General features: G+C 39.6%; 2 protein-coding genes across 11 annotated transcripts in view; one reads left to right on the top strand and one right to left on the bottom strand.

The window, feature by feature from the left end:
* MCM9 (minichromosome maintenance 9 homologous recombination repair factor) overlaps positions 1-25,817 on the bottom strand; it is a 157,134-nt gene that overhangs the window by 90,398 nt on the left and 40,919 nt on the right. For 2 of the 10 annotated variants that reach the window (XM_032274939.1, XM_032274940.1), the window contains exon 8: positions 21,034-22,929. The exons of the other annotated variants lie outside the window; for them this stretch is intronic. In XM_032274939.1, coding sequence (XP_032130830.1) covers positions 22,917-22,929 — 13 coding nt within the window. In that variant the 3' untranslated portion in view covers positions 21,034-22,916. Of the gene's footprint in view, positions 1-21,033; positions 22,930-25,817 lie in introns of those variants that run through there. 10 annotated transcript variants of the gene reach the window in all.
* Positions 20,558-25,817, top strand: part of ASF1A (anti-silencing function 1A histone chaperone) — a 15,488-nt gene continuing 10,228 nt past the window's right edge. The window contains exon 1 of the mRNA XM_032274941.1: positions 20,558-21,040. Within this exon, the coding sequence (XP_032130832.1) occupies positions 20,932-21,040 (109 nt within the window). The 5' untranslated portion in view covers positions 20,558-20,931. The remainder of the gene's footprint in view (positions 21,041-25,817) is intronic.

The raw sequence follows: 25,817 nt of genomic DNA, 5'->3' as shown, positions 1-25,817 counted from the left end.
TTGTATATTTTTAAAATAGCGAAACAAGAGGATATTATATGTTTTTACCACAAGGAAATAATAACTATTTGAGGTAATAGATATAATAATCACCCTGCTAATCAATGCACAATGTATACATGTATCAAAACATTACATTGTACTCTTTAAATATATACAATTATTTTTCAATTAAAAATAACACTTAAAAATAAAGCAGGTGTAGCTTTATTAATTTCTGTTCAGAAAGAGCAGACTTGAGAGCAAGGAAAGGTATCAAGGATAAAGAGGAGCATTACATAAAGATAAATGGGTCAGTACTCCAAGAAGACCTAACAATCCTTAAGGCGCATGTGTTAAACAAGAGAGTATAAAAATACGTGAGGCAAAAACTGACAGAACTTCCAGGAGAAATAGTTAAACCCACTATTATAGTTGGAGACTTTAACACTCCTCTACCAGAAACCAACAGACCCAGCAAACAGTATATCAACAAAGATGTAATTGAACTCAGTAACATGACCAACCAACTATACATCTGGAGACCACTCATTCAATAACAGCGAATTACATGTTCTTCTCAAGCTCATGTGAAACATTCACCAAGACAGACTACATTCTGGACTACAATAAAACATACCTGAACAAATCTTAAAGGATGGAAATCATACAATGTCTGTGTTTGTATCACAAGGAAATTAAACTAGAAACCGGTAACTAAAAGACAGCTAGAAAATCCCCAAATATCTGAAGATTGAACAAAACATTTCTAAATAACACATGGTTCAAAGAGGAAATTGTAAGAGAAATTTAAAAATATTTTCAACTAAATTTAAAAACATGACTCAATGGCACACACCTGTAATCCCAGTTACTCAGGAAGCTGAGGCAGCAGGATCATTTGAGGCCAGGAGTTCAAGGCTGTAGTGCATAACGATTGTGCCTGAGGATAGCCACTATATTCCACTCTGAACAACACATCAAGATGCAATCTATCTCTACCAAAAACAAAAAAAAATTATCTTTTTTGGTTTTTGACATGGGTCTAACCCTGTCACTCAGGCTGGAGTACAGTGGCGCAATCTCAGCTCACTGTTTGACATTCTAACAGACTCCATCTTAGATGTAAGCTTGACAAACTCCATCTTAGCCTCTCCCTCCCCGCCATTTCTCCTTCAGGTGCACAGCTGAGTCACGCTGTACCCTGTACCTTGTAATCATTGTAACTACATCCTGCTTGGCGAGTCTACCTGCTATTGTGAATAACCTATACCCCTTGGTGATTGATTGTATGGAAAGTCCCCCCTGCTACTCCCCTTGGTAAGCAACAATCCTGAAACCTCCTGCCTCCTGGTTACCAGCCTCTTTACCTAACTTGCTTGTTCTGCTTCTGTAAAATTCCGCTTTGCCACTCCCCTTCTCTACGCAAGGTATAAAAAGGAATCAAGCCCTTCAGGGCCGAGAGGTTTTTAAGTATGAGCTGACTCTCAGTCGCTGGCAATAAAGGACTTGCAATTGAAATTCAGAGTGTGGTGCTTTCCTTACAACTCACTGGGTTATAACAGCTGCAACCTCTGCCTCCTGGGTTCAAGCGATTCTCCTGCCTCAGCCTCCTGAGTAGCTGGGACTACAGGTGTGTGCCATGACGCCTGGCTAATTTTTTGTATTTTTAGTAGAGATAGGATTTCACCATGTTAGCCAGGATGGTCTCAATCTCCTGATCTTGTGATCCACCCTCCGTGGCCTCCCAAAGTGGTGGGATTACAGTTGTGAGCCACTGTTCCCTGCAAAAAGTTTTAAAATAATTTTAAAAACCTAAACACACACACACACACACACACACACACACACACACACACACACACACACCCCTTATCAAAAATTGTAGGATACAGCAAAAGCAGTACTTAAAGGGACTCTAGTGCTACTGAATGAATTCACTAGAAAAGAAGACAGATATAAAAATCAATAATTTAAGTTCTCATCTTACGGAAAAAAAAAAGGAAGGCCACATTAAATCCAAAGTAAGCAGAAAAAAAAATTTAATCAGAACAGAAATCAGTGAAATTGAAAACGAGAGGCCAGGTGGAACGATTCATGCCTGTAATCTTGGCACTTTGCGAAGCTCAGTTAGGAAGATCTCTTGAGCTCAGAAGTTAGAGACCAGCCTGAACAACAAAGTGAGACACCATCTCTACCAAAATTGTCTTAAAAATTAGGCAGGTGTGGCAGCACACACCTGCAGTGTCAGCTACTCAGGAGGCTGAGGCGAGAGGACCATTTAAGCCTGAGAGGTCGAGTCTGCAATGAGCTGTGACTGTACCACTGAACTCCAGCCTAGGTGACACAGTGAGACCCTATCAAAAAGAAGAGAAAAGAGGAAGAAGAAAAGAAGTCTACACAGAAAACAATGACAACAATCAACAAAACCAAAAGTAGGTTCTTTGAAAAGATCAACAAAATTCATAAGCCTCTGCACAGGATAATGAAGAAAAAAATAGAGGAGACATAAATTACAAATATTAGAAGTGAAAGAACTTCACTACAGATCCTGTGAACATTACAAAATAATAAATGAATACTATAAACAACTCTGCCCACAAACTTGATAACCTGGATGAAATGGGCCAATTCTTGAAAACTGCAATCTGCTAAAACTCCCACAAGGAGAGGCTGACAATCTGAATAGGCTTTTACGTACTAATGATGTTGAATCAATAATTAATAACCTACTAAAATGCAAAACACCAGGTCCAGATTGGTTCACTGGCAAATTCTACCAGTATTTAAGGAAGAAATTATATGAATTCTCTATAATCTCTTTCAGAAGACAGAGGCAGAGGGAATGATTCTCAGCTCATTGTATAAGGCCAACATTACCTTAATACCAAACCAGACAAAGACATTACAAGAAAAATGCAGACCACATTGCTCATGAACATAGATGCCAAAATCTTCAACAAAATATTAGCAAATCTAATCCAACAATGTATAAAAAGAATTGTACATCATGAACAAGTGGGATTTATCCTAGGTATGGGAGACTGAATCAACATTTTAAAAATCAATTAAGGCTGGGGTGGCTCACACATGTAATCCCAGCATTTGGGGAGGCAAAGGCAGGTGGATTGCTTGAGCCCAGAAGTTCAAAGACCAGCCTGGGCAATATGGGAAAACCCCATCTCTACAAAAAATACAAAAATTACATGGGCGTGGTGGTGCATGCCTGTAGTCCTAGCTATTCGGGAGGCTGAGGTGGGAGGATCACTCGAACCTGGAAAGCAGAGCCAAGATGGCGCCACTGCACTCCAGCCTGGGCAACAGAATGAGACTCTGTCTCCAAAAAAAACAAAAAAAAATCAATTAATATAATCCATCACATATCAACAGCCTATTAAAGAAAAATCACATTGTCATATCAATAGATGCAGAAAAAGCATTTGACAAAATTCAACAGCCACACATGATTAAACAAAAAAACACTCTCAAAAAACTAAGAAGAGAGGGGCAACTTCCTCAACTTTATAAAGATGATCTACAAAAAAATCTGCAGCTAACATCATAGGTGAGAAACTCGAAGCTTTCCCACCAAGATCAGGAACAAGGTAAAGATGATCCCTTCTCACCACTGCTTTTCAACATTGTACTGCAAGTCTTAGCTAATGTAATAAGATGAGAAAAGAAACAAAAAAGTATACCAATTGGGAAGGAAAAAATAAAATGGTCTTTGTTTACAGATAGCATGATCATCTATGTAGGATATCTGAACAAACTGAGAGAAAAACTCCTGTAACTAACAAGTGATTATAACAAGGCTGCAGATTAATATGCAAAAGTCAATCACTTTCCTATATATCAAGAATGTACAAGCTGAATTTGAAATTAAAAGTACATTACCATTGGCAGGGTGTGGTGGCCCATGCCTGTAATCCTCCACTTTGGGAGCCGAGGCAGGTGGCTCACCTGAGGTCAGGAGTTTGAGACCAGCCTGGCTGACATAGTGAAACACCATTCCTACTAAAAATACAAAAATTAGCTGGGCATGGTGGCGGGCACCTATAATCCCAGCTTCTCAGGATACTGAGGCAGAAGAATCGCTTGAGCCCAGGAGGTGGAGGCTGCAGTGAGCAGAGATCATGCCATTGCACTCCAGCCTGGGTGACAAGAGTGAAACTTCATCTCAAAAACAAACAAACAAAAAAATATTACCATTTATATTAGCATCCCCCAAAATAAAATGGGTACAAATGAATGAAATACATACGGAATTTATAAGAGGAAAACTCTGATGAAAGTTACCAAAGAAGAACTAAATAAATGGAAAGATATTCCATTTTCATGAATAGGAAGACTTCATATTGTCAATATGTCAGTTCTTCTCAACTTGTTCTACAGATTCAACCCAAGCTACTCAAAGTTCCAGCAAGGGCCAGGCACAGTGGCTCACATCTGTAATCCTAGCATTTTGGGAAGCCAAGGCAGGAGTACTACTTGAGCCTAGGAGTTCAATACTAGCCTGGCAACACAGGGAGACCCTGTCTCTACAAAATATCAAAAACTAGCCAGGCATAGTGGCATGTGCCTATGGTCCCAGCTACTCAGGAGACTGAGGTAGGAGCATCACTTGAGCCCAGGAGGTCAAGGCTGCAGTGAGCCATGTTCATACCACTGCACTCCAGCCTGCGCAACAGTGTGAGACCCTGTTTCAAAAAAAGAAAAAAAAATCTGAGAAATAATAATAATAATGAGACATCTTTACACCTCTTAGAATGACTATAATCCAAAGCACTGACAACACCAAGTAACAGTGAGGATGTGGAGCAACACCAACTGTCATTTATTGCTTCTGGGAATGCAAAATGGCACAGCCACTCTGGAAGACAATTCAGCAGTTTCTTACAAAAGTAAACATATCTTTACCATAAAATCCAGCAGTTGTGCTCCCTGGTATTTACTTAAGGCATTGGAAACTTAAATGCACATAAAAACCTGCTCACAGGTATTTATAGAAGCTTTATTAATAATTGCCAAAATTTGGGGGCCACCATCTTGCCTTGTCTTTCGGTAGGTAAATTGACAAACTATAATACATCAGACAATAAAATATCATTCATTGTTAAACATAAATGAGCGATCAGGCCATGAAAAGACATGGAGTAACCTTAATAGCATGTTACTAAATTACTAAAAGAGGCCAATCTGAAAACACTACATACTATATGATTCCAACTATATTACATTCTTGAAAAAGTAAAGCTATAGAGATATTGAAAAAGATCAGTGGTTGCCAGGGGTTAGAGGGATGAGGGATGAACAGGCAGATCACAGAGGATTTGGGGGCAGTAAAACTATTTTGTATAATAGCATAATGGTGGATATTTGTGATTAAACATATGTCAAAGCCCATGGAATATACAACATTGAATGAATCCTAATGTAAACAACAGAATTTGGGTAGCAATGGTGTGTCATTGTCGGTTTATCGATTGTAATGAATGTATCACTCTACAACTAGCTAACAGTAGAGAGGGTTGTATGCATGGCAGGGCAGGGAGGGAGAATACGGGAACTACATATTTTTTTTCAATTTTGTTGTAAATCTAAAACTACTGTAAAAAACAAATTTTATTCATTAAAGAAAAAATTTTTGTGTCCCTGAGTTGGGCAAAGATACCTTACGTATGACATCAAAAGCACAGTATGCAAAGAAAAATTATAAGGTGATCCTCGCCAAAGTTAAAAATGTTTGTTCTTCTACAATGTTAAGAAAATGTGAAAGATAAGCAACAGACTGAGAGAAAATATTTGCAAATCCTATATCTGATAAAGGACTCATACACAAATATATTAAAAAATTTGCAAAAATCAGCAAGAATTAAACAAAACCTCACTGAAAAAACTGAGCAAAAAATTTGAACAGTCCTTTCACAAAAGAAAATATACATATGGCAAATAAGCACATGAAAATATGTTCAACATATCCCTCCCCTTGAATCAGGGCAGAGCTTTGTGACTGCCTTGACCCACAAAGTATGGCGAAAGCAACGTCATGTGGTTTTCAAGGCTAGGTCGTTAAAATGTCATACATTTCTGACTTGTTTTCTTGGAATGCTAGATTTTGGAGCCCAGCCACTATGTTGTAAAGAAGTCTAAGCAACCTACAGGGAGGCCTGTGTGGATAAAAGTGAGGACCAAGGACCCACAGCCCTGGGTGAGCTCTGAACCTACAGCCAGCACCCATGTGCCAACCATACAAGTAGCTATTTTGAAAGTGGATCTTCCCGTCCCTAGTTGAGCTGTCACAACTGATGCACATGGAACAAAAAAACCCTGCCCAAACTGCCAACTTGCAGATCTGTAAACAAAATAAGTTGCTAAGTTCTGAAGTGGTCTGTTACTCAGTAGTATCTAACCTAGCCAAAACTAATAAGAGAAAGACAACCTAATAGAAAAATGGGGAATGGACTTAAAATAGGTATTTCATGAAAGAGAAAATCCTAATAATAAACACATGAAAAAGTGCTCAACCTCACAAATAATAAGGAAATTTCTAATTAAAACTACAAGTGCTGCCATTACACACCCACAAGTATGATTAAGTATTTAAAAATCTGACAGTGCCAGTACTGGCAAGGTTGTGAGGCAAAGTAAACTCGCATGTGCTACTAATGGGAATGGTAACTGACACAACTACTTTGGAAGAGTTTGGCAATATCTACAAAAGTTGCAGTTATACATACTCATGTACCTCAGAAATTTCACTGCTACGTCTGTTCCATACAGACATTTGTGATCATCTGCACCAGGAGACAGATAGGTAGAAGAGTGCTCATAACAAAATTCTTCATAATAGTTAAACCTGGAAACAACTGAAAAGGCTATCAACAGAATAGATGAATAAAGTGTAGTATATTCAGACTGTGGAATAATGCATAATGATTAAAAAACAAAGTACTGGGCCTGGCACGGTGGCTCACACCTGTAATCCCAACACTTTAGGAGGCTAAGATGGAGGGATTAGTTGAGGCCAGGAATTCAAGACAAGCCTGGGCAACAGAGTAAGAGTTTGTCTCTACAAAAATTTAAAAAATTAGCAAGGCATGGTAGCACATGACTGTAATCCTAGCTATTTGGGAGACTAAGGCAAGAGACTACTTGAGCCCAGGAGTACCAGGCTGCAGTGAGCTATGATCACACTACTGAACTCCAGCCTGGGTGACAGAGCAAGACCCTGCCTCAAAACAGAAAAACAAAAAGAAAGCAAAGTATTGTACAGTTAAACACAACATGGAGAGAATATTAAAAGATAATACTGATCAAAAATAGTCTACAATTTAATTGTCAAGTTTTAAAAAAAGGTAAAAAATTAATGCTAACAGACCTATCCTAAAATAAATACTATGTGAGTCTTTCAGGCTGAAATGAAAAAACACTAAGACAGTAACTCAACTCTACATGAAGAAATAAAATGCACCATTAAAGATAACTATATAGGTAAGTATGAAAGACAGCATAACTGTATTTTGTTTGCAACCTTTCTTCTTCTATCTGATTTAAAATTGTATAAGCACAAATTATAAAATGTGTTGACTGGCTTACAACATTTGAAGATGTAATTTATATTGTAACAATTTTTTTTGCACTGTCAGAATTGAATTGGCATTAATCTGAATTAAACTGCTTTAAATTTAAAAGTTGGTAATAAACAACATTTGGGTAATACCCCCCAAGGCAACCATTTAGAAAATATCTTTAAATATATAAGAAACAAGAAGGGTATTAAAATGATACACTACAAAATATATATTTAATACCAAAGACGCTGGGCATGGTGGCTCACGGCTATAAACCCAGCACTTTGGGAGGCTGAGGTGGGTGGACTGCTTGAGCTCAGGCATTTAAGACCAGCCTAGGCATCACGGCAAAACCCTGTCTCTACTAAAAATACAAAAATTAGCTGGGCATAGTGGCGCATGCCTATCGTCCCGGCTACTTAGGAGGCTGAGTTAGGAGAATCATTTGGGCCCAAGAGGTGGAGGTTGCAGTGAGCCAAGATCATACCACTGTATTCCAGCCTAGCGACAGAGCAAGACTCTGCCTCAAAAACAAAACAAAACAAACAAAAAACACAAAAGAAGATAGAAATAAAGGAATGTAAGAAGATGTAAGAAAAAAAAAGAAGGGAGGGAAGGGAGAAAAGAAAGAAAGAGAGACGAGAGACAGAAAGAAAGGAAGGGAGGAAGGAAGGAAGGAAGGGAGGGAGGCAGGCAATGGGAGGCTGGGTGCAGTGGCTCACACCTGTAATCCCAGCACTTTGGGAGGCCAAAGCGGGCAGATAACAAGGTCAGGAGATTGAGACCATCCTGGGCAACATGGTGAAACCCCATCTCTATTAAAAATACAAAAAAAAAAAAAAATTAGCTGGGCATGGTGGCGTGTGCCTGTAGTTCCAGCTACTTGGGAGGCTGAAGCAGGAGAACTGCTTGAACCCAGGAGGTGGAGATTTCAGTGAGGTGAGATTGTGCCACTGTACTACAGCCTGGGCGACTGTGCAAGACTCCATCTCAAAAAAAAAGAAAAAAAGGCAATGGGATAATAAAGTACATGCAAATAATACCATGTAATACTGGGTCTGTTTAGCCTAACAAAAAAGATACAGAGAATCAAATTTTTTATATACTCAGAAAACTATCCTATGGAAGAGGAATCAGATAAATTTGGAGCAGCTTCGAAAGAAATTAATGGAGACTAGCTAACATGTAGAAATTTACAAGGAACTGTTGGAAACTCGAGGTGTTTAAAGAGGAATGAGCTGCTTTACAAAATAGTGAATTTTCATCAAAGTCACTAAGTAAAAGTCGAATGTCCACTTGTCAGAGATAGTGTAAAAAGGTATTTATGCAATGAGTAGGTAACTGTCTATAAAGGACTAAAGGTTCTAAAATTCCTTCTAAATCTATGACTCATAGCAGTACAGAAAGGCCTTTCAGCCATTCCCTGAAATCTGTGGCAAAGGTAATTAAAAACTAAGACACCTAAGTATTTCTTCCCACTTTTGTTAATTCCCTGATGCCAAAGATAGAAGGAAAACAAAGTAGTCTCTTTGTCTCTGTCTTACTTATGAGAAGCAAGAAGAGGGAAAGAAATAGTACTTCTAATATTAAAAGGTGATCACATCTAAGATGTCTTTCCTTTTAAAATTTGGGTTTTTAGTACTGGAATAGGGAGGTGAGTTGAAGGCAAATGGGGCAAAGGGATGAGTACCAATTCATTCTCTCTTCTTGTAGAGGATTCCTGTGTTCAACAATTCAGAAAACATTTATTAGTGATATCAAAGTATAGTAGTCTCTCCTTATCCATAGGGGATATGTTCCAAGACCCCCAGTACATGCCTGAAAGTGTGAATAGTACTGAACCCTATATACACTATGTTTTTCCTATATATACATGCCTATGACGAAGTAATTTATAAATTAGGCACAGTCAGAGATTAACAAAACATAACTAATAAGTAGAACAACTGTAACAATATACTGCAATAAAAGTTATGTGAATGTGGTCTCTCTCAAGGTATCTTACTGTACTGTATTCATCTATTTTCAGACAGTGGTTGACTATGGGAAACTGGAACCATGGAAAGCAAAACCCCGGATGAACTACTGTATGCATTAAAGAAGTAAGCATAACGCACTGAAGTACTATGTCAACCAAGGATTAATTGTAATTTTATAATGTTCAGTTTATACACCCTAACTTTCCTGAGCCCCACCTTTTTCAATCCTGCCTTCCTATCTAGATAAGAATGTTTCCTTCCTCCGTGAAACTTTCCACTTCCCAACTAGTACCTTCAGTCAATACATATTTATATACACCCTTCAAAAAAACAGCACTCGTCTTCTGTTGACTTTCAGTTTCTTTGTATCCTGTGGTAAAACAGTGAGTCAATGCGCAGAATTTATTGTATAAGCATTACATTTTCTCTATGAGGACATGAAACTAGTGGCCATTCAAATAAAGCTTCATTAAAATCACTAAGGGAGGAAAAGTGGCACCAGAGACTACTAGCAAACCAGTAGTAACGACTGTACTTAGAAAAACTGAACAGTGAAAAGAGGGTTAAAAACATCACTGCAGAGGTTTCACTTCTGCAATGGCAGTGTGAGGACCTCCATGGACATGCTCCTGACTAAAGCAAGTATAGCTGGTGAAAATTGTTTTTTAAAATCCAACCATTTATAGACTAAGGAGAATCTAAGGGCATACAGTAAAGAAACATTTATTCATTGAAATCTAAAACTTGGTAAGAATAGTGAGAGTCTATGACACTTAAATCATGACCTGCTTCCTGCTTCTCCCCTTCTCTCCCTGCTTAGCTGGATAGAGGCTTCACTACAGGTGAGTGTGGTCAAGAAGAGGGGCTCCCTATGAGCTGTTAATCAAGGGATAAGATATCTCACCAGGAAGGGTAGAAGGCATTACTTATCCCCTCCACCTCTGAGGTACACTGGCTAAATTCCTGGTGACTGTGGCCAAGAGGTCAGGATCTTCCTCCACCCAATCCCAAAGCACAGAGTAGAGGATCTACCCAAGGTGTGACAGACAAAGAATCCTGGGGACCCCAACTGCCTTCAATCCAGCTCACTCATAAGGCAAAGGTTCCACACCTGGAAAGACAAAGCCAATAAAGGCAGAGGCTACCATTTCCACCCACTGGCTGGAGCAGTGGCGCAGAGTCTGACCAGGGGGAGAGCGAGTCCACAAAAACAGGGAAATCTGAATCTTACCCCCCAAGAAACTGACTTTATTTGGAACAAAGTGCAGGGAAGTTCAAGCCTAATGGATATTTTGGTAGCAAGTAATAAAAGGCTGGTAGCTCTATTATAGCTATATGCTAAACCATAGGCAGCTAGTTTATCTTAGAGAACCAGGAAAAGAGCCAACAAAAAAACTTTTGGGGTCAGAACAAACCACAAACACTGGACTCAAAAAGTATCCCTGCCCAAATTTAACTGGACCAGAATGCTGAGCAACTTATCCCCAGGGTATTGCCAAAAAGAATAGAGCAATCAACAATTAGAGCCTACCAGCTGAGTATGATACTAAACAGTGCAGATAGCTTAACAGAGAGATCAAGGAGAGAGTCAAAGAAAGGTTGGTTAAAATTATCATCCTAAGGGTGACTGTACACATGTAAAGGCTATTGCCTCTGAGGAGTAACATCAGAGACATCACAAAAATAACCTAGCCAAGTTACTAAACAAACAACAATATAAAAAGGACAAAAAACAAGGCCTGGGGAGGGAGGAGGAGCATTAATATAAAGAACTGGTATAATACATTAAATTAAAATATCCAGTTTTTAACAAAAAAGTATAAGAGGTGCGAAGAAACAAAAAAATGTGGCCCACACACAGGGAGAAAAAGCAGACAACAGAAGCTGCCTGTGAGAGGATCCAGATGTTAAATTTAATGGTCAAAGACTTCAAAGTAGCCATTTTAAATGTGCTTAAAGGTGAAGGAAAAAAAAAGATATGATGACAATGTCTCAACAAGTAGAGAATATCAATGAAGAGATAAAAAGAATTTTTAAAAACCAAGTAAGAATTCTGGATTTGAAATTACAATAAAGGAAACAAAAAATTCACTAGATGGCTCAAGAGTAAACCTGAGTGCAGAAGAAAGAGGCTGCAAACTTTAAGATAGATCAGTTGAAATTATGCAGTCCAAAGAACAGAGGTAAAGGGCAAGATAAAAAATGAGGAGAGCGTCAGAGAAATGCTATATACCTTTAATCAGAACAATATACACATAATGGGAATACCAGAAGGAGGGAAACTAAGAGAGGAGCAGAAAAAAATGTTAGAAAAAATGACTGAAAACTCTCCAAATTTGATGAAAAACATTAAACCATACATTCAAGAAGCACAGCAAAGTCCAAGTAGGACATATGTTTTAAAAAATCTGCATCTATAAATCATAGAAATGCTGAAAATTTTAAATCAATATGAGAACAACTCTTCACTTATGAGGGAGCCATAATAAAATTACGAGCTGACTTCTCATCAGAAACAGTGGAGGCCAGGGGCAGTGGAATTATATATTCAACGTGCTGAAAGAAAAAAAAAAATCCAACCCAGAGTTCAGCAAAACTATCTTTCAAAAATTAAGAAAAATAAAGACATTCCCAGATAAACAAAAACTGAGAGCATCATTAGTAGCTAGCAGACATGCCTTAAAAGAATTACTAAAGGAGGTTCTTCAAACTGAACCAAATCTCTCTGGGTGATAACTCAAATTGAAAAAAGAATGAGCACTGGCAAGGGTAATTATGTCACTAGAAAAAAAACATTAGAGACACATCTCTTTTCTAAACTGATTTAAAAAGCAATTGTATAAAAAAAGTACATAAGTGTATTGTTGGGCCTATAACATACAGAAATGCAATATATTTGGCAGTAACAGCAAAAGAATGCAGGTGGAAAGAAAGCTATATTGGATTAAGGAAATGACTCCAGATGGTAACTCAAATCTACAAGAACAAATGAAGAGAACCAGAAATAGTAATTAAGAAAGTTAATATAACAAACTCTTGCTCTTCCTTCTTTTCTGCCTCTTCAAAAGGTATAAAATTACATAAAACAATAATTATACCAATGTATTTTTGTGTTTGTAACATATATAGATAAAATATGTATAACAATTATAGCATAAAAAGAGAAAAATGGTATAGAATTGCACAGGGGTAACATTTCTGTATCTCACTAAAATTAAATAAGTCTACATCTGAAACAGTGTGATACATTAAGTAAGCCCTATAACAACCACTAAGGAAATCATAACAAAAATAGAGAAAAATCATTAAAGAAATAAAAAATGCTATACTAGAAAATATTCATTAGATACAGAGGAAAGTAGTAAAAAGGGAATTAACAAAAACAAGACTTGAGACCTACAGAAGACAGAAAGTAAAATGGCAGATAGGAATACAATCATATCAGTAACATATACAAAAAATTTTTTTAAATTTGCCAGGTGTGGTGGCACACACCTATAGTCCTAGCTACTTGGAAGGCTGATGTTGGGGGATTGCCTGTGCCCAGAAGTTCAAGGCTACAGTGAGCTGTCATTGTGTTACTGTGCTCCAGCCTGAAAAACAGAGCAAGATCCTATCTCAAAAAAAAAGAAAGAAAGGGAAGGAAGGAAGGAAGGGAAGGAGGGGAAGGAAGGAGGGAGAAGGAGAGGGGGAAAGGGGGGAGGGGAGATGGAGGGACTCCTGCCCAATGCTATCATTGTGTTACTGTGCTCTAGCCTGAAAAAGAGCAAGATACTATCTCAAAAAAAGAAAGAAAGGGGGGGGGGGGAGAGAGAGAGAGAGAGAGAGGCAGGCAGGGAGAGAGAGAGGCAGGCAGGGAGAGAGAGAGGCAGGCAGGGAGAGAGAGAGGCAGGCAAGGAGGGAGGCAGGCAGGGAGGCAGGAGGGAAAGAAAGAATTGTTTAAAGAAATTAAAGGCAAACTAAATAAATGAAGACATTTCATGTTTACTGATTGGAAGGCCAATATCATGAAGATGGCAATATTCCCCAAAGAGATGTACAGATTCAATTCAATCCCTATCACAATCCCAGGTAGCTTCTTTGCAGAATTGATAGAGTGATCCTAAAATTCATATGGAAATTCAAGGGATGCCAAATAGTCAATATTGAAAAAGAAGAACAAGGCTGGAGGACTCACACTTCCTGATTTCAAAACATACTACACAAACCTAAAGTTATCAAGACAATGTAGCAATGGTATAAAGACATAGATCAACAGAACAGAATTGACTGTCCAGAAATAGATCCATACATTTAAGGTCAATTCATTTTGAGAAGGGTTTCAAGCCAGTTCGTTAGGAAAATAGTCTTTTCAATAGATGCTGCTGGGAAACTAGACAAGCACATGCAAAAATATGAACTTGGACCCCTTCGAACCATATACAAAAATTAATTCAAACTTGATCAAAGACCCAAATGTAAGGTGCTAAAAGAATAAAACTCTTAGAAGAAAACTCAGGTGTAAATCTTCATGACATTAGATTAGGCAATGGTTTTTGAGAAATGACATCAAAAGCACAATCCAACATAACAAAAATAGATTAAATGGGCATCATTAAAACAAAAAGCTTTTCCACTACAAAGGACACAACCAAAAAAATTACAAAATAATCCAAAGAATTCAAGAAACTTTTTGCAAATCATGTGTTTGACAAAAGACCTGCTTGTATGTAGAACACATAAAGAACTCTTACAACTCAATAATTAAAAAGACAAATGACCCAATTTTAAAAATAGGCAGAGAGCTGGCATGATGGCATGCTCCTGTAGTTCTACCTACTCAGGAGGTTGAGGTGGGAAGATCACTTGAACCCAGGAGTTTGAGTCCAGCCAGGGCAACAGAGTGAGACTCCGTCTGTATTTAAAAGGGGTAGGGGGAGTAGTTAAGGATCTGAATAGACAATTCTCCACAGAATATGTGCATATGGCCGATAAGCATATGAAAGATGCTCAACATCTTTGGCCATCAGGGAAACATAAACCAAAACCACAACGAGATATTACTTCATATACCACCATGGCTACAATCAAAAAGACATAACAGCAAGTGTTGGTGGGGATGTGGAGAAATTGGAATGCTGGTGGGAACGTAAAATGGTATAGCCACTTTTAAAAAGTCTGGTAGCTCCTCAAAAGGAGTTACAACATCTGACCCAGCAATTCCACTTCTAAGCATAAACCTAGAGAAATGAAAACATTTGTCCCATGCAAAAATCTGTACACAAATGTTAATAGCAGCATTGTGCGTAATAGCCAAAAAGTGGAAACAACCCAGATGTCCATCAACTGACAAATAAATAAAATGTGGTATATCCATACAATGGAATATTGGGTAATAAAAAGGAATAAAGCATCAATATATGACATAACATGAATGAGAGCATTAAAAACGTTATGCTTCAAAGATGCTGGTCTTAAAAGACTACATATTGTAAGATTCCATTTATATGAAATGTCTAGAATAGGCAAAACTATAGAGACAGAAAGTAATTCAGTGCTTGCCTTCTGCTGGGAGGACATGCCAGGGAGGGGGATGTGCTAAAGGTTACAAAGTATCTTTCTGAGATCATGAAAGTAAAACTGATTGTGATGATGGCTGCACACCTTTAAATATTCTAAAAACTACTGACTCAGATACTTTAAATGAGTGAATTAAATGTTATGTGAATTATATCTCAATAAAGCTGTTTTCTAAAAAATATTACTGTGTAATTATACCACGGGGTGCTTGGAGGTGGATTCTTTGTATGCCGGATTCAAAGCCTTAGCAGGCACAAATTCTGCCAACCAAATATCTACCAATTAATTACCTATTAGCTCATTTGTGAAACGTTTCCCCTCCCTATCCTTTCTGGTTTTTGACTCTTTCTAAATGACCATGCATTTAAGGCCTCCAATCTCACAAAGCCTACTTGCCTAGCTTCTGCCAAGCGTGACTCCACCTAATGTCATTTGTCTCTATAGTAACCAACTAGAAAAGCTGCTATGCTTAGCAATGGCTTTGTACAAGCAGTGGTCTAGCCTAGAGATGTTTTAAAGATTTGAGTCCTCTCTACTGATCACTGATTTTCTCCTGGTATTAAAAAGTGAAACTCTGATGAATGAGAGTGGTAGAGGGTTAGAGGGAAAAGGATGGAATATATTGCAAAACACGAAGGAAGATGGGCTGCAAGTAGAGACTGAGTTCAAGGGGAAATTAGTTTAGAAGGACCTTGACTGATAAGAGGACTAAGAAAATATGGGGTAAAAAAAAAAAAAAAACTAGGTATAAGAAACCGAAAATAATTATTAGGCATTTCCATTCATATTCTCTGGTTAAAAACAACATAATGATATAAACACCATGAAATTGTCAATAAACTTAATTATGGTGCTTTGGAAAGCTGACTGATGTCACGTATAGCTATCCAAAAGGTGTTTTACAGTATAGTCCAGCTATGGATAAGGTATAGCTTATATCTTCAACAAACTTCTAACATAATGGTGGGTAGCAATGAACACAAAACAGTGCAACTTTTATTAATGAGGTGGAGCAGAGAATGGGGAGGGGGTACACTATGTAACAGACATGGAAACCTTATAAAAAGCATAAGGATGCATCCCGGGATGTATAGTTCCATCCCCCATACCTTTCAAGGGGTGCTTTTTGCAACAGGAGGATTGACATGTGTGGTGCCCCTGTGGGGAGCCTCCCCCAGCTTTGCCTTGGCTGGGTCTCCTCTCTCCCAGTATGCACCTGGACCAACCTTATTAATGGAGCTTTCTTCCCCAAGAGTTCATTAATCAAGTCATTACTGGAGTGTCGTCCACCCTGTGGGTTCTTCCAGAAAATGATACCAATCTATTTTTCTACATATAAAGTCCACTTTAAAATTTACCTGATATGGTAGAGAGTACAAAGGTACTAGGACAACCATTAGAGGAATGGGTTTCTGAGCACCAGCATCCTCATTTGTAATATGGGATGATATCTTACCCTCCTACCATTCCTGTTTATGAGGCTCAAAAACATAGGTATTTTAAAGTTTTTAATAAATGGTCAAGAAAACACTTTTTCTTTTGCCTATTTTAATGTAACTGGTTACCACTGCATCTAACACTTTCTATTCTGCATCATACTTATTTGATTAGTTACCTTTCCTACTGAACCAACCATAAGGTCTTTGTATGTCTTTGACTGTTTCTCAGGGCCTAACATAAAAATCTCACACAACGAATGCTCTCTGTATATATGTAATGGATTATTATTTTAATCATTATGGTACAATTTACTCCATTTAGAAATGTCTATAAACTCCATCAAGTCTCTACAGTCTACATTTATACAGAAATTTTTATTTAAAACTATCATTAAACTTTGACATCCTGTTTCTAATAAATAAAAAGGAACCTTTTAAACTAACTAAAGATCATATTAAAACAAGCCTTACGTGAGAATTTTAAGTTGGCGGCAATAACGCAAACGAGAAGAGAATTCAACACAGTGATAGTGTAATTACCCCAGGTGGAAATCTAGATTTGAACAAAAGCTAGAGGTTAGTACTTCCATTCCTATAACTTTTGCAGGGACTGACACTCAATTTAATTCCTAGTTGTAATATATTTTAATTTGGCACATTTTGAGTTAATTCTAGTATATTTAAATTCACTCTTTCATCTTGTTTTGTGTATGACCTCAATTTGATATCAAGTTTCACTCCTCTGTAGAGGAGTCTTGAATCCATGCAAGTAAGCTGCATCTTGTATCTTCAGAATTCAATCTATATGCCCAGTGGTATACTTCCTCTGAAGAATGGCAACAGCACACCACTCCGAATATGCCACACCCTTACTGGCATGGCTAAACGACCATGTCATTTCACCCACAGGAAGGGCTTAGGAACTGACTAAATATTTGGATTAGATTATCAAACAGGCTTAATTCTGAGGGGAAAAAATCTTATAGCTATATTAGGTTGTTAGGGCTGCCATAACAAAATATCACACACTGGGTGGCTTAAACAATAGAAATTTATTTTCTCACAATTCTGGAAGCTAAAAATTCAAGATCATGGTGTTGGCAGGTTTGGCTTATTCTAAGGCCTCTTAGCTTGGCTTGCAAATGGCCACCTTTTTGCTGTATTTCCTCTGTGCACATATGACCCTTGTGCTTCTCTGTAAATCCAAATTTCACCGTATGAGGATGCCATCGAGATTAGATAAGGGTCCACCCTAACCACCTCATTTAACTTAATCACCTCTTTAGAGGCCATATCTCCAAATACAGTCATATTCTAGGGTAGTAGAGCTTAGTGCTTCAACATACGAATTTGGGGGGGACATAATTCAGTCTAAAACAACAATTATTTTCATTTATTTCTACCCTAAGCACTAGTTTAGGCTTTGTTCATCTTAGAGCCAATAAAATCTCTCTCAGCCAACCTTCCTTGCCCCAAGTAACCCACAGTGAGAAGTAACAAGGGGATGACATTCCATGCAGCCCTCCAAACATTATATGGGACCCCCTTGGTTACTTAATGAAGGAAGACAGTCACAGTGACCCATCTGTTGTACAATTAGCTGTTTGGGAGTTACCAAAGTTGTTCAGCAACAGGTACTACTGATTGCCTCTGAAACCAGACAGATGCTGTCACAATTCTTTTTTTCCTACAACATACCAGTTAAATTAGAAATATGACAGGGCACACCTCAGGAATCCTTTCAGTCTCTCCTGTAAGGTTCTGTCAATGGTGAGGAAACTATTGAACAAAGTACTCAAAGACCCTTTAATATTTTTGACAAACAGTAATAAAAGAGTTAAGACAGGGCCGGGCGCAGTGCCTCACACCTGTAATCCCAGCACTTTGGGAGGCTGAGGCGGGCAGATCACTTGAGGTCAGGGGTTAAAGACCAGCCTGACCAACATGGAGAAACCCTGTCTCTACCAAAAACACAAAATTAGCCAGGCGTGGTGGCACATGCCTGTAATCCCAGCTACTCAGGAGGCTGAGGCAGGAGAATCACTTGAACCCAGGAGGCAGCGGTTGCTGTGAGCCAAGATCACGCCATTGCACTCCACTCCAGGCTGGGCAACAAGAGCGAAACTCCGTCTCAAAAAAAAAAAAAAAAAACAAAAAAGAGTTAAGACAGGAGAGGCAGTATGAGAGGCCTGGAGCTAATTCTTGCAGCTTCCAGTGAAATATCAGGGAGCTTTTTCTTCTTAAATACTGTTGTATATGACATGTTAAACAAAAAAAAAAATTTTTTTAAAGCCAAATTAGTGGCATCCAGGTAGATCTTCTCGGTTCAGTTCTTCCCTTCATGCTGCATATCCACCAAAAGTGAGTTTATGACTAACCTCATTGTAACACTTAAGGTCAGACTGCAAAATGCACCTGATTTTAACAAGCACAAAATGTCATTTTTATGAGAGTAACTAGACTCTCAAGAGTACCTGTAATAATCAGACAACTGCATACACTAGTCTCACAGGAGTTTCAATCTACAAATGGTCATTTTATCTTACATAAAATAGAAAGTGTCTTACAGCATACAGCAATTTCCACTTTATCGTAGCTAGTGTTAGGACCAGCACTAATAAGAATGAAGGGTGTATTGTTTATCAGTCACAGAAATCTGCGTCTATCCCCATGGTTTGACTCTCAATACTCTAATGTCACAAACAACTGGGTTTGAAGAAGTCTTTTCTGGTAGGTCCTATATCTAACTGTTCAAACCACTGACAAAAAAGGGAACTCTTCCCCACTCTAACATGGTTTTCCTAAATGTAAGAGGGGCTAATATTAGCTAACACACATTAACTTTCAAAAGACCATCAGATGAAAATGTTTCATCAAAAGGCACCTACTTAAGTAGGAACAATGCCCAAAGAATGACAAATCAAAATTCTGGGCACTATACTAAGAGAAAATTCTTCCAAAACAGATACTTAAGAATTTTTCTCTCTGAATTTGGCCAAGTTTGGTGGTTTCATTCACAACATTTAAGGGAAAAAGTGATGGTTTATGGATAGCAGGTAATAAAACAAACCTTACATCACTTACTAAATAGAAACGGTTTAGGCTCACAGACATGTTAAAGCTTCCTCTTTCCCTGCAATGGTAGTCAAGCCGCATAAACGAATCAACCTTTCCTCAGTTCAACCTGAACTGGTTACAGGCAAGCAAGGGCTCCTCAGAATTTGCTTGCTGTGCTACAAATTTTTATTTACTAACGGTTTAGGTCAAAAAAATTTTTTTGAAGATCAAATGTCTTGCTATGCCTTTGTGTTCTTTTCCCATCTGTTATGTTTGTTGCCCTGTTGGTCTCCTGACACTTCCATTTTCTCTGTGCTCTCCAAATGGCTGTAACCTGGGGTATAACTAATCACATCTCTTGTGATTCTTTCCTTATTCTAGGACTTTTCAGATCTGGACTCGGAAGACGACGCCCAGGTGCAAGCCCAAAGGTTACCTATTTAGATTTTCCACGCACAGTGTGTGGAAAATCATTCCTCGCCCTTCATTTTGTGTCTGCTTAACGGCGCTGTCGTGCCCAAAAGTAGATACTGGCCAAGAGCTAGATTTCCAAAATGGCTTTGCTCCTTTCGAGCTGACATCGGTCTTTAACATGCAATTTATTTCCACTGCAGCTAATCTTTCTCTCTATTCCAAATACTGCCCGATACACAGAAAGCTGAACCTAGCCCAGTGTAAACACCGACTCTCATCTGCTAAATTCCGCAAGGCTGGCAAAGCCGTTACACTGATGTTAAAAAAAAAAAAAAAAAAAAAAAGCGTTAAAACAAAAAACCAAAAAAACAAAAAACGCCAAAACACCTCATACGAAACCAACTCGAGGGGCGGGCGTCGCCCGGATCGCGCCCTCTCGCCGCGGCCACGCCTCCCCGCCGCGGCCACGCCCCCGCCGCCTCTCTCCGCGCCGCCGGCGGCGGCCTCCGCGCGGGCCTCCCAGCCCTTATTCCACTCACTTTGTTCTCCGCCTTTGTCCTAATCCACACCAGCAGGTGGAGCCGCAGTTAAAGTTTCCGAGTCCATTCCGGGAGCGGGAGCCCATCTTGCTGGCTGCCGAGGCACTCGCTGGAGGAGGAGGGTCAGAGCTCGGGTGCAGCCAATCGAGGGCAACGCTGCTACTTATCAGAGCAGAATGGGCTGTAGTTTAGTGAAATAGGAAAGCTGCAAAACACTGTGGAGTGCTGCCGTGTAAATAAAAAGAGGGGAAAAAAAAGTTTCTGAAGTCGCCGCTGCACGACGTCGGGCCGGCGCTGGGGCGGGGGTCTGCGCTCTCCCGGGCGGCCGCGCGCTGGACTTTATTGTGCCGCAACCAGCCCCAGTTCCCATTGTTTGTGTTTTTTTCAAAATATGGCAAAGGTTCAGGTGAACAATGTAGTGGTGCTGGATAATCCTTCTCCTTTCTACAACCCGTTCCAGTTCGAGATCACCTTCGAGTGCATCGAGGACCTGTCTGAAGGTGAGTGCGGCGCCCGCGCACCCGGGCTGTCAGTTGCGGGCTGCAGACGTTGAAAGTTTCCCGGGCCCGGCCTCGCACTGGGCGGCCGTGCTCGGCGCCGGGCGGCCGCGGGCTCCTCTGCGGAGGGAAACTTGAAGTTGATGGACGACGGCAGCCGAGGCGCGCGCGGCGTTCCGCCGCAGCCCAGGCGCCTGCCGGGCTCAACTTGCGAGGAACTTGTTTGAGCCGAGGAGCGGAGGTAGCCATGTTGTCAGCTTTGTCTGCTGGCGGGCAGCTCAGAGACCCGCACTCGCGCCCGCACCCGCGGCGCCGCCGGGGATCGCGCGGGGCCGGCTCCACCACCAGCCTCCGCGACCCTCCGGGCCCGGGCACGGAGGCTGGGAAGGGAGAGGCTGTGCGTGTAGTGGCGCCGGCGAGTTCGGAGCGGAGCCATCTTACCCCGAGTCGAGAATTGGGCCAGCGAACCCGGCGCACGGCGCCTCCTCTTGCCCCGCCGCCCGCCTGCCCTCCAGCCCCCGGCGAAAGGCAGGTAGTCACTCTCCAGAGCTCACAGTGGAGTCGCCTCACACTCCTGGCTGGCCATGCCCGGCCGCTTCAGGGAGGAGAGCGAGGCTGTCCTCGCGCTGATTTCTGGCTCCCTCGACCAACCAGCAGGGGAGGCGGGCGCAGGCTCGGCCCCTCCGCGCCGCGGGCTGGGCGCCGGCGTTCCCCGGGGGCCGCGGGTCCTGTTCGGCCGGTCCTCCTCGGCTGGCGCCCGGGATGCGCCGGGATGCTGGCGCTCAGGCTCCCCAACCAACGTGGACTCCTTTCCCCTAATGACGAAAAGCTAATCTCAGGAAGAGAAATAAGAGCTGAGCTAGGAAGTTACATTTAACCTAAGAGCAGAAATTAGATACTTTAATAATTTCCAGGACTTAATCTTTGCCTTCTAAATAGTCTGAAGGAAGACTTTCTTCAAGAACGTGTTGAAATCTAAAATAACTCCACATCCAGATACACAACACACCCTGAACATAAAACACAAACGTAGGCTAGGAAATTAAGGTAAAATACTTAGTCCAAGAATTCTTGGTATTTTTTCTACGTATGTTCCAAGGTCTTAAAAATACGAATTTTAAAATATATGTAGTAATATTTAGAAAGCTAAAAGGACAATTATCTTTGTTTTTATTTTACTAAAGTAATTCAGTGCTTAATTTGCCAGTTTTGAAGGGGAAAAAGTTTAACTTCATCGATGAGGGACATCTTTGAATTAGAAGTATATTTTAAAAATGCATTGAAGATGATTTGGCTAATCATAGCATGTAAAATTTTCATTTTAAAAACTAGTTTTTAATCTCTAAAATGTATATATCTTATGTGAGGCGTTAACTTTATAAAAACAATATATATTCATTGTAATAAACTTCTAGAAAGTTGTACAGGCATATATAAAGTTAACAGTTCCCTGTATTAAATGCCTTCCCCTATCTCACTCCTTTAGGTAATCACAATTATTACTTTAACATGTGCCCCTGTTTTTTAAGACCTATGTAGAGCATAAATACACATATAGGGCAAATTTTAAAAGATAATTCATTTATTAAAATAATTTCAAATAGGCCATTGACAACATTAAGGGTTATTTTTCTTATTACTCTGAAGTCATCTGATTACTTTCTTATGATACTGCTATTAATATAAGCATTGCCGCTACCAGGCCCATTTTTCACCCCCAACAGTCAGTAAATTTTTCTTTTTTATTGCCAATTGCATATAAAAACAGACAAAAGAAAAACCATTGGTCAGTCCATTCCAAATTATACCACAGTGTTCTTCAAATATACCACCAGAAGTTCTTCAAATTACAGGTATTTCTCAAGTGATGCCTTCCATTTTAGGAATCAGCTCTGAACAAAGAAGATAGATGACTCAGGATGTCGTTATAGATGAAACCAGCCATTCATAGAAGCCAAAACATGTTCCATTTTTAAGTGGGATCCATTCAGATACCAGCTGAATCACATCAGGGTTTTACAGTACTGGTGTCAAGAATATACTTATTTCCAATGATATATTTCACTTCCAAGGCACCATTACTATTTAGTATTTTAAAAAATATTTTAAGCTGAGTCATACCAAAGCTGCAAAGGAATCTTTCAAAAAGGTGCCATGCCTGTGTACTCCACCTAGAGGCTATGTGGATTTAGGAAATTGGGTTTACTTAGCAAAGGCTTCTTATAGGTTCCATACTTTTATATTATAGTTTTTTTAAAAAAATTCTGTTCTTAAACTATAGAAAAAAATTTTCTTTTAAATGAGACAGGGTCTCACTCTGTCACTCAGGCTGGATGGAGTGCAGTGGTGCAAACACAGTTCCCTACAATCTCAATCAGCCTCCTGAGTAGCTGAGACCACGGTCAATGTGCCACCACATCGGGCTAATTATTTAATTTTTTGTAGAAATGGAGTATTGCCATGTTGCCCAAGCTGGTCTCAAACTCCTGCCTCCCAAAGTTTTGTGACTATAATCACTGCATCCAGCCCAAATTATAGAATATTTTGAAAAGAATTTTCTTTATAAGTTACTTTGTCTCAAGTCTCAAAGCAGAGTTTGGCCACCATTTTTCATACTTTTATTAATAGCCCCCAAACATTCACTCTCCTAGAGCTGCCCTGTAGCTTTGCTTCAGAAAAAGCCTTGAGGAATATCTGGTCTTAAGATAATTTGGTTCTAATATAAGGCTTATATCAGGAGTTAAAACATCCTTTAAAAATGAGAGGTGCTGAGGCTTTAATGTTTGAGAGATAGAAGACCCTGGATGTGCTTGATGGTAACCATGGCCTATACAAGTTTTGATTGACCATCCTGCCATTCTTAAGTTTACATCTTCATTACAGCTACTCTCAATTGAATACTTATATACTAAAATTAAGCATGGTGCTTCATACTTTCCAACTTCAGCTTGTTCTAATTCCAAAGCCTAGATACTTTCCACTAGACCACAGGTCTTCCCAAGTAGTGTAATTAGCTAAAAATTTCCTTGATGACTTCCCTCATTCACTCACTCTCACCACAAATGGAAATACTTTCAGGCTGGGTAAATCATTTAATCATGGTTACCATGATTAAATAAAACAATCAGTTACCTTTAAAATAAACGAACAAATTTCAACTGAGAACTTATGTAAAACATCTGACCTTACCCTTTCTCCCTCAAATACAGGGGGCAGAGGAATGACATGAAAGCTGGGAAGCTGGGTTTAAAAAAAAAAAAGAAACTTATGCCAATGTATAAAAGTACTGAGCATGTAAAACTCAGTAACTATAGCAAGCATCCCATAAACATAAAAATCAATGTACAAGTGCTCCCTGAGTTGCAGCCTGTTCTTGTTAAGCTAGATTATCTCTTCATTGCTTCTGCCCTCACTTCCCCTGCAAATAAATTCCCTATTCCACTGCTAATTCAGAGCTAGAAAGAATTGATCTTCCCAGTTAGATTTTTGGAAGAAGCCCGGGGTTTGTAGTTACAGAGGCATAGCTTGGATTCTGATTCTTTGATGTACAAACTGTATGAATTTGCACAGATTACTTAACCTCTCAGAGTCTCAACTTTCTTATTTGCGTAGGGATAATTTGATTCATATGATAAAGCTGTTGAGGTTTAAACAATAGGTATGAAGTGGCAGGACTAATGCTCAGTATATAGTAGATATTTTCTAAAATAGGTGTATTAGTAATGGCTGTGTTCTTATGCCAGTCCACAAATGCCAATTTATATCACTTAGGATCAAGGGCATTATATGTAGTGGTACAATTACATATGAAATTAAAATTTTATGAAAACCTTTTGTGTGTGTGGGGGGGGGTTTGTTTTGTTTTTGAGGCAGTCTCATTCTGTTGCCCAGGCTGGATTTGTGGTGGCACAATCTCGGCTCACTGCAACCTCCACCTCCTGGGTTCAAGCAATTCTTGTGCCTCAGCCTCCCAAGTAGCTGGGATCACAGGCATGTGCCACCACACCCCCCTCATTTTTGTATTTTTAGTAGAGATGGGGTTTTACCGTGTTTGCCAGGCTGGTCTCGAACTCCTGACCTAAAGCGATCCAGCCACCTCAGCCTCCCAAAATGCTGAGATTATAGTCGAGAGCCATCGCCAGCCACTCTGGTAATTCCTAGTGTTACCCTCACTTAGGTAGTTTAGTACTTTTCACACCACTTTCTTAAAATAGTTTCTTCATTTGGCTTTTGGGTCACCTACCTCATTTTGCCACTTGTTTTGTAACTTACTTTGTTTCTTTGTCTTATTGTCCTCTTATCTTTGGAGGGCTCAAATCTCCCTAGAGCAAGCCCATCTATTTTTAGGGCTTTACATATCACTGACAGTCTCCAAATTTTTATCCTGCCTATTCAGTATCTCCACTTAGATAGCTAGCAGACATCTCAAATATATCCAAAATGAACTCCTGATTGTTTCCCCACCAGAGTCATCCCCCTGCAAAAGTGGCTCCTGTTGCTTTCATCTTCAGAATTTTATCTAGAATGTAACTTTTGCATAGCCCCATGGCCTCAGGAGGTCCATGCCATCATAATTTCTTGCCTCAATTGTTGAAATAATTGTTTCTTCTCTTGCTCTCTTACATTCTGTATTGAACACAGTAGTCAAAGCATTCCTTTTAAAATGAAAGTTGGATCCTGTCACTGCTCTGCTGAAAACCCTCTGATGGTTTCCCATGCCACTCAGTGTTAAAGCCAGAGTCTTTATGATGGCCATGAAAACTGCATAATCTGGCTCCCC

The sequence above is a fragment of the Sapajus apella genome, unplaced genomic scaffold (assembly GCF_009761245.1).
Source record: "Sapajus apella isolate SASKATOON/1434 unplaced genomic scaffold, GSC_monkey_1.0 scaffold6, whole genome shotgun sequence".
Taxonomy (NCBI): Eukaryota; Metazoa; Chordata; class Mammalia; order Primates; family Cebidae; genus Sapajus; species Sapajus apella.
This window is presented reverse-complemented; position numbering and strand designations above follow the sequence as displayed.